Here is a 16,997-nt window from a genome sequence, read left to right on the forward strand (position 1 = left end):
ACTGACTGAGAAACTAAGGTTAACAGAAACTGAGGATGTGAGGGAAGAGGAAGAGAAGAGAACCAGTGTTTGGGGAGCGCCAGATATGTACTACATATTTTAGTCTTCACAGCAAGTTGGTTTTATATGAGTGAGGATCTTTTCCTGTAAAAGAATTCTGACTTAAATTTAAAAAAAAGAAAAGAAGATTTGGGGATTCTTTAATTGGGAATTCAAAGGTCCATTTATATTTTGGTATGGCTGGATCCAAGGTTACAAATATAGTTAGATCCTCCTCCTTTCTCCCTCTTCTTACTCTTTAGCAAAAGATTGGTGGGGTGGCATTAGTGACCAAAAAAAAAAAGGTATGACTTAAGGATGACTTTTGACTAAATGACAGGCAAAATGTACTATCAACAGAAATAGGGAAGAAGAGATGTGGTTTGGGTGAGGGAGGAGTTTCTAGAGATAAAGTATTCTGTTTGAAAATAATGAGTTTAAGATGTCAGTAGAACATTCAGATAGAGGTAGGTATGTCCAAAATCAATATATAATACTTATGTGAGTCTTAAAGTTTTGGGTAAATGGTGCTAAACTTTATAATTTCAGAGTTACTTTTTGCACTCAGTACTGTTTGTGAGATCTTTCTTCATTGCTCTGTTAACATTCCCGAGTATGTCTTTAATATATTTATCCTTTCCCCTGTTGGGTGAATGAAAGCCTTTCTACTTGTCTCTTGTGCTTTTGGAAAGATGCCCTTTCCTCTGTTCCAAAGGTCACCTTCTTTGTAGACATCCCATAAAACAAAACCTTTTTCCTTTAAAACTTAGAATTTCTACTTGAGAATAACCTCTTCCTGTATTCTTTTTCTCGGTTAGATATTTCATATCACCAACTAGTCTTAAGAAGAATTTCAGTGGTTAAAACTATGGAGTGAAACATCCATGAATATTACAAATTAATAAAGTAGTAATTTGTAAATTATTTTTCTGTAGGAATTAAAATATGTAGGGTTTATTAAATATTCATAGGAAGAAACTATTCACTTTAAATCTTTAATAAGTATGGTGGAATTATTTCTTTAGATTTTTGTTGTTTTCTTACACTGATTAAGGTTTTGAAAGCTAATATGGTATTATAAGCAAATGAAATGGTTTTAAAAAACATGTTTCTTGTGTATAGGACTCTCAGATGGTAGTAGACTCCTTTAAGTCCGGATTTGAACCTCCAGGAGACTTTCCATTTGAAGATTACAGTCAGCATATTTATAGAACCATTTCTGATGGGACTATCAGTGCATCCAAACAGGAAAGTGGGAAGGTGGATGCCAAAACCACAGTAGGCAAGGCCAAGGGCAAGTTGTGGCTCTTTGGAAAGAAGCCAAAGGTAAAAGTCATAAAATTGCTCTATGCTAATAATTTTGTTTTAGTCTGTCATTTAAAATGATGTAGGTATTGAATGGATAGTGGTTTACTATTAATAGAGAATAAATATTTTGATTTGAATGATTCAATTAACTTTTCACTTAGTAGAAACAGAATTTTTTACTTTAATAGTAAAAATTATTTCTGGATTTAATATTCGACTGCCATTTAAAAAATGAGTAAAAATGTTAAATAACTTGTTAATATCTCTTAAATTATATGCTTTTGAAATTTCATTTATATGTAGTTTCTATTCAGATTTTTTAGGAATCATTATGATTTGATTGTAAGATCACTAAAATTGCAGTTCTCAATTGGAATGAATGATTGACCACAGCAATAATAAATGTCAAATTAGATTTTATAGATCATACTGATAGTTATTTTTATCATCCATGTGAATATTTAATGGGAAGGGCTCAATGCGTGTGTTATTTGAAGTTTAAAAAAATCTCTAGTTTACTAAGAGAATCACTCTCTTAACTTCTTGTTTAAACCCATCTTTTGATGTGCTGTTTATTTTAGGTAGATAAATTTAGCTCAGCAGGTGAGCAAATGGGATAGATGGGTGCTTAATCTTATCAATTTAATGACTATAAAGTGTCATATCAGTAGGAGAGCAGATATGTACTTTAATCTGATTTTCTGTATTTATTAAAGTATACATGATTATTTTATTATTTTTCTGATCTTGACATATGAATGTAGATAAAATTTAACTCAGATTATAATATACTATAAATATCTTTAAAAGCATAATTATAATTACCGCAAGCTTTATTCATGCTTTTCCCATCGAGAAGTTGAGAGGCGAGACTTTTTTGAAAGTCAGGTCAGAGTAGCTAGGAAAGCTTAGGAAAACAAGGAATACTGAATTTTTTTTTTTTAAAGAGGTGCGACAGGGATGAAATAGAAACAGTTCAAGAGGAAAGCCACAAACATAATGAAATTTTTTGCCTATTTATGATAATAATCAGTTATAGTTTTAATATTTTATTTTAATAGACATTTCCTATTTAGATAAACTTTAACTATAGCTGCTGCCTTTATCTCTGACAAGTATAGGTTAGGTATAACTAGGTGGTGCTAATATTCTAGAAATCAGAAGAGAGTTTTTTGTCTAGGTCATATTGCTCTCTAACCTTATAATTTGTATACTCTATATTTTCAGTCTGTCAGCTTGTAAAAAGGTGATCAAATGAAATGGTACATTTTTCAAAGTAAATTTGAGCTTTTAAAATGACAGTTTTGGCAAAGCTATGTTAACTTATAATATTTTTATGGAAAACTTTATTTGAGATATATTTTGTAAAAAGTATGTTGCCAAAAATAGAATTTTCATATAGGAAAAAAAGCTATGCACATTTGGCTTATTGATTCCTTTCTTTATTTCCATATTAGCCACAGTCCCCACCCTTAACCCCTACTAGTTTATTCACATCCAGTACTCCTAATGGGTCCCAGTTTCTCACATTCTCCATTGAGCCCGTGCATTATTGTATGAATGAAATAAAAACAGGGAAGCCCAGAATTCCTTCTTTCAGAAGTCTCAAAAGAGGGGTAAGTTTAATAATGGGTTAAAATGCATGATGGCCTATTGTGTGTGTAGTGTGGCTTTTAATACTCTCCACCCTCATTATAAGGCTCTCTCCTATAAATATGTAGTTTAAAACACAACAGAATTAAGTATAGCTGCCCTCAACTTAAAAACAACTCCTCTTTATAACATTTGAAATGCTCAACCATAAAAGAATGGTATTATAAAGAGGGTGCTGGGTACAATCATATTAGCTATTTTATTTTATTTTTTGTTTATGTGAAGTCATATGTCCACCATTGTCTTGTAATGTATTTACATTTTTAAGACTTTCAGTAATTTGTCACTGGAGTTACTCATGTAATAATCTGTCACTAATGATGACTTCTGTGAATTTATAAAGTATTATTTTGTTGGCAAAAAAAATCAAGTTCTATTTTAATTTTAATTGCCCGACTTTCAGAAGCATAAAACACAATTTCCAATAGTTGAATAAAAAAATCAGAGATAGGAATGTTAAATATCAAGATTGTAGGTCAAATTAAGGTAACATTTTAGAAAATATTTTGCAAGTTGTAAAGCCTATAAAAATACCAGATATTACTGAGTAATGGTTACATGGAATTTGTATTGAGTAATGGTTACATGAAGTATTTTTTACCAGATTTTTCCTCCTTTTTTCAATAAGCTAGCCTTTGGCATTGACTTATAACTAAAGATACTCTGCAAATGCAAAATTTTAGAATAGTAAAAAGCAAATATTAAACTGTTTCTTAGCAACAACTGTTATACTAATAAATTAGTGTTACTTCATTATGTTAGGCCAATTTCTCTTGTTTATGATCTTTTTAAGGGCATATTTGTTATATTCATAGCTCAAAATTTAGATACATTTATGAGGTTTGTATGAGCATTTGTTTGGACATAGAAAACATAGGTGTGATAATCCACAGATGAGAACTCAGAGTCTATTAGTGTCATAAAAACTCTAATCATTGGACTTACTCTTACTTGCACTCCCTCTCTCTTCCTTCTCTTTTCCTGCTTCTCCTCCCTTCCTCTCTCCCTTTCTTCCGTCTCTCTTTTTCATTTCTTTCTTTTCTTCTTCTTCTTTCTCTGTTTAGCTTTTGTGTTTCTCACTGTTTGTAGCCCTTTCTATCTTCAATTTGCTTTACTTGGGTTTCTCTTTTGGCCACATGTAGAACAAGATATGTTAATTTAGGGCAAGATTACATTATTATTTACATTTCCATTAAAATAATATGATAAACTTAATTGATATCAGTAATGCACAGAAATGTCCTAGTGTATTATGTTCTTTCGGGGACATCCTTTTTTCCTATAATAACATGAACTTCTTTGTATCTACCTTTCCTAATTCTGTATGTGAATGATATTATAGGTTAATTTCATGACATTTTAAAAAGTCCCTGTGAGTGAGTCTGTGTTATACCTACAGGCATTACAGGTGCCTGTAAATCACTTTTAAAAGCTCTTATCACTTGTTTGAACGACTTTAAGAAATCCTACTTGGGATTTCTATTTCCTGAATTATGAGAGTAGAATTAATTCCCATCTTTCTTCACTGTGATGACTTGGACTTCATTAAATATTATGCTTTTGCATAAGTCATGAGAAACTACAGATAGTAATTTCCAGTAGCCATATTTTTGTAATCACTTATGTATCCTACATATCCAGTCTACCAGGTCCAGTTACAGTACCCTACACAGCATAGTCATAGGGGTATGAAGTAAATACAATGCTGTGAAAAAAGTATAGGCAGTTAGAGCTGTGAGCCCTGGAGAGAGAAGCTTAACTATGTGATATCTTCACTGCTATTGAATAAATCCATAGGTAAAATTTTATAACTGTAGAACTTAAAAGTATCTGTGTGGTCATTATCGTATTTGCACATATTGCCTTAATTCCAGAAGGCCAAAATAGCCCCACTTTTATTATTAGTTATCATGCCAAAGAAAAAAGCAGTATGCAAGATAGAAAATATGACAGACAAACCAACTAGAGATTGGAGAATAGAGCAGGAAGTAAAGTTTATTACCTTGGCATTGAGAAGTTTCTTTCTGTTTTGATTGGTATTTGGTAGTTTACTAGATACTCTTTCAAAATTATGTTTTCTTTCCACTTAAGAATTTTCTTAATGTAGAAAAAGAAGATAAGCTTTAAGAATCCAGTTTATGTTTTTACATGGATTTACATGTAAGTCTATTAAACTTAACAAAGTCTTAAGGTATCTTAAAGCTGGTGAGTTGTACCATTCAAATCAGAAACTCTTGTTTTGTGCTATATTTGTTACATCATTTTTCCTAAATACCTGCTTTTGGCTTTTCTAAGAATTTGTGATTTCTTTTTCTTTCATTCTTAAGAAAACCTGTTGTATACAGTTCCCAGTATCTTTAAGGATAGGAGAAATGTTATATTGGTCCAGTATTTTTGAATTTGATGGTGCTACTGGTAGACTTTTTCTGAAGGATGAGGGTCTATAATTTCCTTCTGTGACATCAAGATCTAACCTTCAATAGGTATTTGGTGCATACCCAAACTTAACTGCCTAATATAGAAATGAATAATTTTTACTCTATAACTGCTTCATTGGAGCTTACTGGGTACTCTGTTTTTTTAGAAGTGTATTTATCTAGCTAACAAACCCATGTTTTCTGTCTAAATTATTCATGATCTTAGAGACTTCTATAGTCATTTTTGTAAGCTTTTATTTATGCAGAATACAGTTCTTAGGATTTTCCTATCTTTAAATTAAATACATGTAATAATTTTAATTGCCTGATTTCCTTTTTAGGTCCCTTGTGTATTAAGATATAGTGGGCATGTGAAATTTTCTAGTTATAGGGATATGAAAATTGCATAAGAGAGTATAATATTTCTCTACTGAACATGAATTGCTTAAGAAAAAGACAAAATATATTTCTAATATTTTACAAAGAACTCGAGTTTTTAATATCCCCAAATCTAAGGTTAATGAACCATGAATTTATTTTCCAATTGATAGTAAAACTAGGTTAGCCAAAAACTGAAACATTTGATATTTCAGTTATAATTATATTACTGTTTTCTCTAAAACATTAATATAGAAACTGAAAAAATAATTTGTATCAGAAATTTAGCTGGTGGAGATTATCATAAAAGGTAAATTCAGATACTTCACCTATTTTGTTTCTTATCATCTATATGATTTTGTTTTTAATAATACTTATAGAAGACTGTAAATATCTTTATAAAATTTAAACTTTGTAATTTTCTTACCAGGAATTTTGTCATAGCAAAATACGTTGTGGTTTTTGTTCCCTGAAACTACTGACAGTCTAAAGAATGTTAAGCTAAATTTGGAAAGATAATGAATAGCATATGTCATCTTTTCTTATCATCATAACCATTAATATATATGGCCAGTCCATCAGAGATAAGGGGTAGATATTTTTTGTCAGCTGTTTATTAAAATCTGTATTTTTTATGTGAAATTCTACCTGACGTCCTCCACATTCTCTAAAACATCAGGACTTAGAAAACGGACAAATAAAAATTTTAGAGGCTGCTAAACAAATGAAATGGACGTGAAGAACTTTGTAAAGCTCTACTGCGTATTATGGGTCACAGTGTGTGTTGTGTGTGTGTGCGTGCGTGCGTGTGTGCACACGCGTGTGCATGTGTACATATGTGTTTAGTTGGGATGACAGATACATGCAGTGACAGTTGCAGAACCCTGGTAACCCACAGAATGTAGATGATATATAAATACACATGTATGTATTCACCATATGATAGAACTCTTTGCTGTGTCATTTTACATTTTCAGAAAGAATAAATTTTAACCAGTTTTCTAAAAATTGAAGTTATGTATTTTTAATGTTGCTCTTCGAGTATATGTATTTCAGAATGAATACTGAAAAATAGAAGCTATATCTTCAAAGCAAAATTCAACCCATATACTTACGTCTGTTAGCAAATATGGGAAACTTGAATCATTATTATTTTGATAGTAGTGTGTTTTTTTAATGTATCTGTACATTAAAAATAGCACCTTAAAACTAAAGTAGAAGTGTTACCCTTACCTACCCATGACAGTTCAAAACAGTGTTTTGAACTATCATAATTCAGATAATGGTGTTTTGTTTAATGCATTGGGGAGAGTATTCCATTCTTTAATACTACATATACTATTTCTTTAAAATGGCTAATATTAGATCTTTTATATTCAGCTTTTCAAGTATCAGTATATTGAGAATGAAGTGTATAAGTGAAATCCACTCATGTAAAAATTCTCTTTTAAAGAATAAAATATGTGACTACTGACAATGATTACGATTTACTTTTGAGTTTTAGTTGCACTTAGAAAATATCTGCCCATTATCATCAGTGTGTGTATATATACATATATTTTTTTTGCAAGTAATTCACTTTCTCAAAAGTGTGGTTAAAATTGTTTTTCTGGCATAATTGTTTGGATTGTGAAGTGTACATGATTTATTTTAATATTGTAAAAAAAAGTATGTTATTGCATCTTCTGTATTATGGTTTCATGTGAATAATATACCATTTCTTTCTGTTTTCCATTGAACTATTCAGTGGTCGGTGAAGATGGTAAGCCTTATGTGCTGATCTATATACTGTGCCAACATTAAATAATCACAAAATATTGTTTTGTTTAGTTCAAAACAAAGTGGTAAGGTACATCCCCGCATTACCTTGTATGTCTTTTATTTTTATAATTTAATCCATAGTCCAACACATGCCAGTACCTCTCATGTCATAAAATTTAATAATAATATGGTTAACTGTAACTCATTAAGTTCTTAAATGTTATTGGGTGGAGTCTTTGTCATGTTAGAATAAAATTATAATTAAACATCATTTAAAAAGTTACGTGGTAGAACAAAAGTTTATGTTTTTACAAAGGGAAAATTAAACAAAAATGATTTTTCTTAACACTCTTTAAAAAGATCATATAAGTTTGATTTGTAGTTTATCACAGGAATCATTAGATTTTTCCAGAAAGTAAGAAGCAAAGATTTCCTGCTAATTTCATTAGAGAGTCAGTGCTTTCTTCTTGTCTATACTACTGAATGGGAATAAAAGCACAAATAACCTAAGTATCATGGTGTGTATGTGCGTGTGTGCATGTATGTGTGTGTGTGATGTTCCTTTATACATATGTTTCAAGTAAATTAATGCAACTGCAGTGTGAAGACCTAACATAAAAATTATTGGGTGCTTACATAGTTTCTCATTTTTGGAAAATAGACCAGTCTTTTTCAGACGATTGCAGTTTGGCGTTTTATTAATTCCTTGTAGTAGGAGAGGTTTTTACATGTCTCAAAGTCTTCTTTACAGCCATAGGAAATAGAGTGAGTTTAGGTCTCATATTCTGTAAAGGAATATGTTATAATGTCAAAATGGGATATTAAAAATACAGGTGCCTAGCTACCTACTGTTAATAAATTTGAGAACAAAGTTCAATTAAGGATAAGTGGAAATCTGGAGGATTTACTTGTAGGTAATTGTGAGCTTATTACAATACTACCAGAAAACCATATTGAATTGCATTTTTTCATTTCATTAAATTTAAAAATATAAATTACAAAGTTTTGTCTTTGGCACAATATAGCAGTTTTCAAACTATTGTACCTATACCCCAAATTAGCTTAAATCTGACAACTTATATTGATAATTGACCACTAAATTTAAAGGCATCTTGTAGGAAATTTTGCCATTTGTTTATTTAGGTCACATTTGGGTGATTGACAGATTTTTATTTATGGTGACTGGTAGATTAAAAAACAAAAGCCACTTAGAAAAGATATCCTCCTGTTTTTTTTAGGCAGGCTTGTTGAATGTCCGTGATGTTCAGGCCATTTGCAAACAATTTTGTTATGAATTAAATGTTACATTTGATCATGGCTTATCTGAAAAGTAAGTTTTATCTTTTTTAAAAGTAAGGAAAAAACTCTTAGAGATGGTGAAATAAAGCTATTTAGATATGTTACAGGCGTAAGTGGTTCAAAGAGCAAGGATGCATTTGTTGTGGGAGATAATTTCAGCAACACTTAAAAAATTGAACTTGCATAGTCTTAAAATCCCCATTTTAAAAAGAGAAAATGAAGATTAATAGTTGTCATCAATTTTTTGATTTATGTAAAATCATAAATATGCGCTCATGTTAAATGGAATCAATAGTTGCTAACATTGGCATGGTTGTATATCTCTAATAAGATAACTAAGGTAACAGTGACATGATTAACATTTAAGAGGAGAAAGACATCATTTGAATCAGAAGTTACATCTAAATACTAGAACTTTTTCTTAAATGATATAGTTTCTTAAATATTAAAACATTATAAATTTTCAGACATCAAGCATCCTTCCTAAATAAGGATTTTATCTTTTTTTGGATTATGTCTTTATTTCAAGAACAACTGAGGTATTATGCTATTTGGTTGTACGAAAAGATAATTGAAAATAAATTCCTTATTGGAATGTAATTTCTACTTATATTTCACTCAGTGGATATTTCTACCTTTTATTTTTTAATGAACAAATATCTTTCAGTTCTAATGAATGGTTTAATAAATGTAATCTTTCAAAGACTGTAATATTAAAATATTTTTCATTAAATTGCCTTTATGAGGTAAGTTGTTTTACTATATTATATAAACTTTTCATATTTTCAGTCTGAACATTTGTAATATCCTGACTGTCATGGCAGTAGACTGGATTTGGGAATGTGGTGTAATATGTTATTTAAAAAATACTTGCTGTAGGAGAGAAGTGTTATGTGTTTCCATTTCGTTGTTGTTGCTGTAAGAAGGTTCATCTGTATCTATTGTAACTCTGCCGAGACCTGAATATAATGTTGTACTGGTAGTTCCCAATTATCTGTATCTGGTGATTTTTTTACCTATTTCATGATTTTATAAAGTGACTGGAATCGGAGCTCTTTCTTCAATACAATTGTTTTAATTAACATACACATATCTTTGTAGATTTCTTTTTCTTAAAAGGAGTTTGGGGCTAAGTTGAAATTAAACTTAAAATTGATATATACTCTTACTTTATAGTGGGTATATTTTAGAAATAAAATTTCCTGAAAATATCTTACATAATGATTTAGATACTCTTTTCAGGGCCCAGCACTAGAAGATTTCAGTCATCTGCCACCAGAACAGAGACGTAAAAAACTACAGCAGCGCATCGATGAACTTAACAGAGAACTACAAAAAGAATCAGACCAAAAGTATTTTCCCATTAAGTCCTCTCTACCATTATTATTCCTTTCGGAGTTTACTTTGAATGATATTTTCAGTGTGATGTATAAAAGGCTTAAAAATTTATACATTCTAATTGAAATGTCTTTTGAGGGAAAAATACAGTTCTGAACTTTGGGAAATTGTGTGATTGCTCTATCATATTTTTAAAATGAAATGTTAGAGAGTTTCTTAGGTTGCACATTACTTATTGGATGTTAATAGTATATATTTATGCCTTGTGTAAATTTTCAAAATAGTTTGATGCCTTATTATCAAGGGTAGTTTCACCAACACTAACTGTTATACTTTGATAAATTTTTATTTTGCTTTGGTATTTAAATTGAGCTAAATAGGAATCTGAGGCTATAATTATTTTGTTTGCAGCAAAAATGTTGGAAAACAGTGCTTGATTACTTATAGCTTCAGATTTATTCACTCATAGCTTTGACTTTTCAATTTTACAAAAAGTTCCTTTTAGTTCAGTTTTGTTTTAATGACTATAGAGATTGATATATGATGAATAAAGCATTATTACAGTGGATTGGTAAATTACTGTCTGCTGTTATACTGAAGATAAAATTGGAGCTTAGACTCTGACATGAGTGATTGAAGAGATTCATATTTGAGAATCATCTGAAGATAGGTGATATTAAAATAGTCAATTATGTCTCAAAAAACTGGAAAAAAACAAAGCATTAAGAGATCATTCTTAAAAAGGACTGTAGGATGAGATGAGAAGAAATCTCTGTCATTTTATGTAACATTTAAACAGAAGAAGAGAAGGAAGGAGCCAGTGAGGGAAATAATGAGACAAAGGTGAAGGGAAGGGAAAAGAAAATGTAACTTCCAGGAAATGAAAGAAAAGAACATTAAGAAATGTTAATAATGTCAGATGTTAGATTCAAGGAGAGCCAATTGAAGCATAATCTATAGTGGTAAGATTAAAGAAGTGAAGAGGATGAATGACTTGAATTTAGAGGGAGAGGGGCAAGTTAAAGATAATATAGATGAGTGGGAGGACCATGATTCTGTGAACTAAGATAAGGAACACCTGTGGAATAATGTGTCTGGATGGGAATGTAATGAGTTTGATTTGGGACACAAAAAGTTTAAGAATATTGAGGAATATTCTTCCAGCCCCTGATTAAATCTAATCTCATTGAGGAAGCAAGAAATGAGAAATGAAATCTTTTTTTGTTTGTTTTAAAATACTGCCTGCATAAATTACTAACTGTATACATGATCAGCTTTGTGTAGATTATCTTTAATCAGGTAATGTTTGATTAAAGAGATAGGACTTCTAATATTAGGCTGCATGTGAGTCCCCAGAATCAAATGAAACTCTTTTATCTGGGAACATGTGAAGTGAATGTTTAATTTTGTGGCATCCTTCTCATTTTCAGAGAAGCACTCAATAAAATGAAAGATGTATATGAGAAAAATCCACAAATGGGGGACCCAGGGAGTTTGCAGCCTAAATTAGCAGAGACCATGAATAACATTGACCGCCTGCGAATGGAAATACACAAGAATGAGGTAGATTTGTTACTTAGCAGTTGCCTAAGATAAGTTCATTTTTATAAGCTTCATTATGCTAGATTGGTTTTTGCTAGAATTATCTTCAGATATTTTATTTTAGGGTTTATGATCTAAAAGGAAGGTATTATGATCTAAAAGTAAGGTATCATAATCTTTAGAATTAGTCCCCCATTGAAGTTTGTTTCCTTATTTAAAACTTTATGTAAAACTAAAATGTATACTACTTTTTTTAATCAGCTGTAAAGTTGATCATTGACCAAATTGAAATAAAGGTTTCCCTTTTACATAATTATAAAGACTCAAAGCACATTTTAAATGTAGAATATCTTATGAGCTTTAAAATATATTTATTGAGCTCAGTTTTATTTGTTTTTTCCCTAAGGCTTGGCTCTCTGAAGTTGAAGGCAAAACAGGTGGAAGAGGAGACAGAAGACATAGCAGTGACATAAACCATCTTGTAACACAGGGACGAGAAAGGTTATTTTTTGCACTTTATTTGTATTTCTTCTTTTCCCCCCAAACTTTTCTTACTGTTTTGTCCTATACTTCATACAATTCTCTTTTTTCCTAATTTAACAAGTTTGGCTTTTAATAACCCAATCTTTGAACCTAAAAACTTTTTTGTTTCTTTATGATAGCTACAGGTGAAGTTTGAAATTTCATATTGCTGCTCAGTTCTAGTTTGTAATGCATCTAAAAACAAAGGTAGGAACTTGGAAAATTCTGGGAGCTATAGTCTGGAGGCATAAGCTCCTCAGGCTTGGGAAGATTGCCTTTAAGTTTAGATGGAGTTGGGTAGCTTATGCCCAAGAAAAATTTAACTGTCAAATTACTCAAAGTTTTGTGAAGGAAAAAAATGCATATTGTTAGATTGGATCAGAGCTTCCAAAAGGCATCTTGCTGAATTTCCATATTTTCATACCATTTGTGACATTTTTTCCACTTGGGAAATGTTTTTTGTTTCTTCCTCATAATAAAATCCAACAAATTTGGAGTCACCTTAGAGAAGAATTTGAGAGATCTAGTATCAAGTATTGGTTTACTACCTAATTACATTGTAATTTGAGCAAATTCATTTTTTAAAAAAATTTATTGGATTATAGTTAATTCACAGTGTTGTGTTTCAGGTGTACAGCAAAGTGATTCAGTTATACATATACATATATTCTTTTTCAGATTCTTTTCTCATGTAGGTTATCACAGAATATCAAGTAGCGTTTCCTGTGCTGTACAGTGGGTTCTTGTTGGTTATCTTACCTTATATATAGTAGTGTGTGTATGTTATGCCCAAGTACTGCTAAATCTAATTATGCATATTTTTCCGTTATTAAAATCTTATTCAGTCATTTGATTCTTTAGCAAAATCAATATTTTTCTCTTTTTGAAGAAAAAATTTATAGAAAAAAAGTCTTTGGATTACCTGCTCTTTTGGATTTTCTTAGTTACTAACTTTCCTGTTAACATGATTAATTGGAATTTAATTTTACTAGAACTCTTTTGGTTTTTAGTGGCAGGATGAATCCTCTACCCACACTGGCTTAAACTAAAAAGGGGTTTTATTGGCCGACTTCAGGGAGAGCTTGATCTTGATGATATCTTCAGTACTCTGTTTCTCTCCACCACACAGTTCTGCCTTCCACTGTGTTGGCTTCATTTAAAGGCTCTCTATGATGATCTTCCAAAGCTCTAAGCTCATATTTCTTTCAGGTTCAAGTCCAGTAGAAAAGGGACTTCTCTTTGAACTTCTCTTCCCAAGCAAAAGTCTTTATGTATCTCACTGGGTTACATGCCTACTAGTGAACTATTCACGCTGGTCATACAAGTTCTGTGCTAAGATGGACCCAGTGGAACCAGGACAGAACAGCTCTACCCGAAGCCTGTGAACTCAACATGGGTCTGGATGGGTCCCCTAAGAAATTTTAGGGTTTTCTTGCAAAAAGAGGGGGTGATGAATCTGGGATGACAAAACGCAAACTTCCCTTACATTTTTCCGTTTTATCTCTGGACCCAGTGATAATGAGACATACTTACTGAATACATGTTATGTGCCTAGAACAGTGTAATCTTTTAATTTTTAATTTCAGGAAATTCAACAAGGAAGCATCTCAGCTTAGAAGCCACATATATATGTACACACACACACACACACACACACACACACACTTCAACATTTAAGAAAATAAAGGCTCAATTTGGAACTGTGTCATCGATATTTGATTCTCTGAATTGATCCTGAGGAGATCAACTAGTAGATAATATAAAAAGTTCCCATGTTCATGATACTTGATCAGGGATCATTTTGTTTTATAGTCCTGAGGGAAGTTACACTGATGATGCAAACCAAGAAGTCCGTGGGCCACCCCAACAGCATGGTCACCACAGTGAGTTTGATGATGAGTTTGAAGATGATGATCCCTTGCCAGCTATTGGACACTGCAAAGCTATCTACCCTTTCGATGGTATGATTTTCTTAATACATTGTATTTGATAAAATTGGTTCCTTAAAGTCTACACACACTGAGTCATGCACTTTAGTGTCCTTACAGCTAAATAAGAAAATTATAATTGCCAGAAAATTATAATTCCAGTTCATTAGCGTGAATATTTTTGTTTTAACTACATTACAGAGATAGAGATTTTTCTTGCATACGTGACACTGAAAGAAAATTACCCATGTTATTAGCATCCTAATAAAGATTATTAATTATCAACTTTGGTTGATACAGAATTTCCCACAGAGATCTAACTGATGTACTCATCAGAGTTGAAGCCGCTTGAGCATGTGGCTCAACTCAGAGAGTAGAAGGCTGGTAGGTATCACTGCATGCTCTTCCTTGTAACTTGTTAACGTTCAGCGGCAGGTACAAGGCAGAATGGCATAGATGAGTGCCACCACTGTGACCTGATTCTGTAGGCCATGTTTTCAGGTGAGGGAAGGAGAAAATGTGGTAGCTTCTGACAGTGCCATCCCTTCCCATCATAGTTGGAGAACAAACTCTGTGAGAGGAGGAAGGCATTGTGGCCCTCTCTTACAGATTTTTAGTTAATCTTTCCCTTTCTTGGACTTTGAAAAATCATTTCCTTCATTTCACAGAGGTGCAGAGTAACACCCTTACAAAGAAGTTGTTATAAAGTGGTGTATGATTGAAGGTCCTTCCCTACCCATCCATTGTTTTGGTTTTTAAATTGAGTAGTTTTTAGTTACTCCTCATTCTAAGAAAATAGTATTAAATAAGAGCTTGCTATAATGTAATGTAGAGAGTAAGGGAACATATTTAGCATTTGTGAAAATTGTTACTGCTCAGTATGTTGGGAATAGTTGAGGGATTGGGAAGAAAGAGAGGCCTGAGGCTGATGAGGTTTTAAAGAAAGGGTGTGCTTTCTGGCTATGATCATTCTGCTTCTACCATCACCAGAGTTGAACCTGTATTTTTCTCTGCTCTCCCTTCAAATTATAATCTTTCCTTCTTTCTTCCAACCCTCTCACTGTCTTGTTACTATTTTCCTGATCTAAACTTCATGAATTTTCTAGATAGCAATGCCACTCAAATTTGGGGAAGGAGTTGGAATAGTGAAATAGGCGTTAGCGTCCCCTGTCAAATCATACAATGTTGTTGGAGCTCAGATACTTCATCTGCTACACGGTGCTGCTGTTAATGCCAGCCTCATAGGTTATTGTGCAGTTCAAATGAGATAAGTATATTAAAAGTGTTGGGTAAACTACAAAACACCTTCGAGGTGTTGGTAATGAGAGTCAGTGGGCTCATAATTCTGTTACATTGAAATCTAGTAGGGTTTCATGTTGTTTTGTGTTGTATTTGTAACTTTTTTTTCAAAATTATTACTATGCTTAAATTATGTTTGTGCTGTGAAAACTCTCATTTAGGACATAATGAAGGTACTCTGGCAATGAAAGAAGGTGAAGTTCTATACATTATTGAGGAGGACAAGGGTGATGGATGGACAAGAGCTCGGAGACAGAACGGGGAAGAAGGCTACGTTCCCACGTCATACATAGATGTAACTCTAGAGAAAAACAGTAAAGGTGCAGTAACTTACATCTAAACTAACCCGGCAGCTTTGTAACATGTATGACATAGGAACGATAACAAAATGAAAACAAACAGTCAATGGGTGGGAAAACAAAAGAAAGCTTAAAGGGCATCCAAGATTTATTGTTCACTATGTGAGCTGAGTGTAGGCTCGATCTTAAGAGATGTGAATATTACCACAAGAAGCTGTTCTCATGACGCTTTACCATTTGAGTGATGTTGATGTGAAGCTTAATTGATGCCTTTTGCTTTATGTCCTGCTTAAGTCTGTGTGAAGGATTTGTGTTTTTCTGCCTTATAAATCATAGAATTTGATCTATTGGGCAGGAATACATAGATAGAAAGCTCCCTACCCCTCTACAGTTTGCATCAGGAAGCACAGTGACTAGTGAACTCAAGTGAAACTGCTCTGAAATGCTTGTTTTAAAAAGCTGATGCCCAAAAGAGTGGTTTGGTCTAGGAGTTTGAAATTGTAGCTACAGTTTCTAGGAAAAATGTAATAATCGTTGGCTAATTAGATAAAGTATGAATGTAATCATTTTCATTTTTGTCCCTATTCTTAACTTTGGTTTCCTAAAGGAAGAAAACAGGCACCTAGAACATGATCTGTTTTAGTAGTAGGCTAATCAAGAGACGTGCAAAATAAACGGGACTGGTCTTGCTCTTATGTGAATAAAACAGCTTTCTTTTGAGACCCAAGGATATTTTCAGGTTTTCTTGTAACTTCCAATAACGTACAAGCATTCTTCTAAATTAATGCTTGTATTTTTTAATCTTTAAATGTCTTTTGAGAAATACCACTTTAGTGATACTAGTATTTAGCAGTTATACACAGTAAAGTGGATTCTAAATAAACTAAAGTCTTGCACAGAGGGGGACATACTGGCAAATTTTGCTTGAAAGAAAAACAACTTTTTTCACTAACTGGGTTGGAGGACTATATCTGTACCATCATTGAGGGTATTTCCTCATTGTAGCTGAATTGTCAATTATTAGGATAGTTTTTTTCCAATTAATTTTAATAAGCATTTGTTGGAAACACTGTACAATCAAGACATGTGCAGTGCTAGTTGTGTAGGGAATTAAAGTGAGGAAGCAATTAAGAGGCTGGTCCTTAATTTTGCTCATGTTCCAACATGTTTTGGTGTTTTTAATAGCTGACTGTAAAATGATTCTAGAGACATAT

The 16,997-nt window shown here is 32.2% G+C and overlaps 1 protein-coding gene across 11 annotated transcripts in view; it reads left to right on the forward strand.

Moving 5' to 3' along the window:
• The window catches only part of FNBP1L (formin binding protein 1 like), a 139,701-nt gene that overhangs the window by 84,118 nt on the left and 38,586 nt on the right, over positions 1-16,997 (forward strand). For 10 of the 11 annotated variants that reach the window (XM_057717796.1, XM_057717850.1, XM_057717811.1 and 7 more), the window contains 6 exons: positions 1,162-1,365; positions 10,098-10,207; positions 11,624-11,756; positions 12,142-12,236; positions 14,070-14,218; positions 15,646-15,804. In XM_057717796.1, the coding sequence (XP_057573779.1) occupies positions 1,162-1,365; positions 10,098-10,207; positions 11,624-11,756; positions 12,142-12,236; positions 14,070-14,218; positions 15,646-15,804 (850 nt within the window). The remainder of the gene's footprint in view (positions 1-1,161; positions 1,366-10,097; positions 10,208-11,623; positions 11,757-12,141; positions 12,237-14,069; positions 14,219-15,645; positions 15,805-16,997) is intronic. The other variant, XM_057717879.1, reaches the window with a different exon arrangement.

This window comes from Hippopotamus amphibius, chromosome 1, assembly GCF_030028045.1.
Source record: "Hippopotamus amphibius kiboko isolate mHipAmp2 chromosome 1, mHipAmp2.hap2, whole genome shotgun sequence".
NCBI lineage: Eukaryota > Metazoa > Chordata > Mammalia > Artiodactyla > Hippopotamidae > Hippopotamus > Hippopotamus amphibius.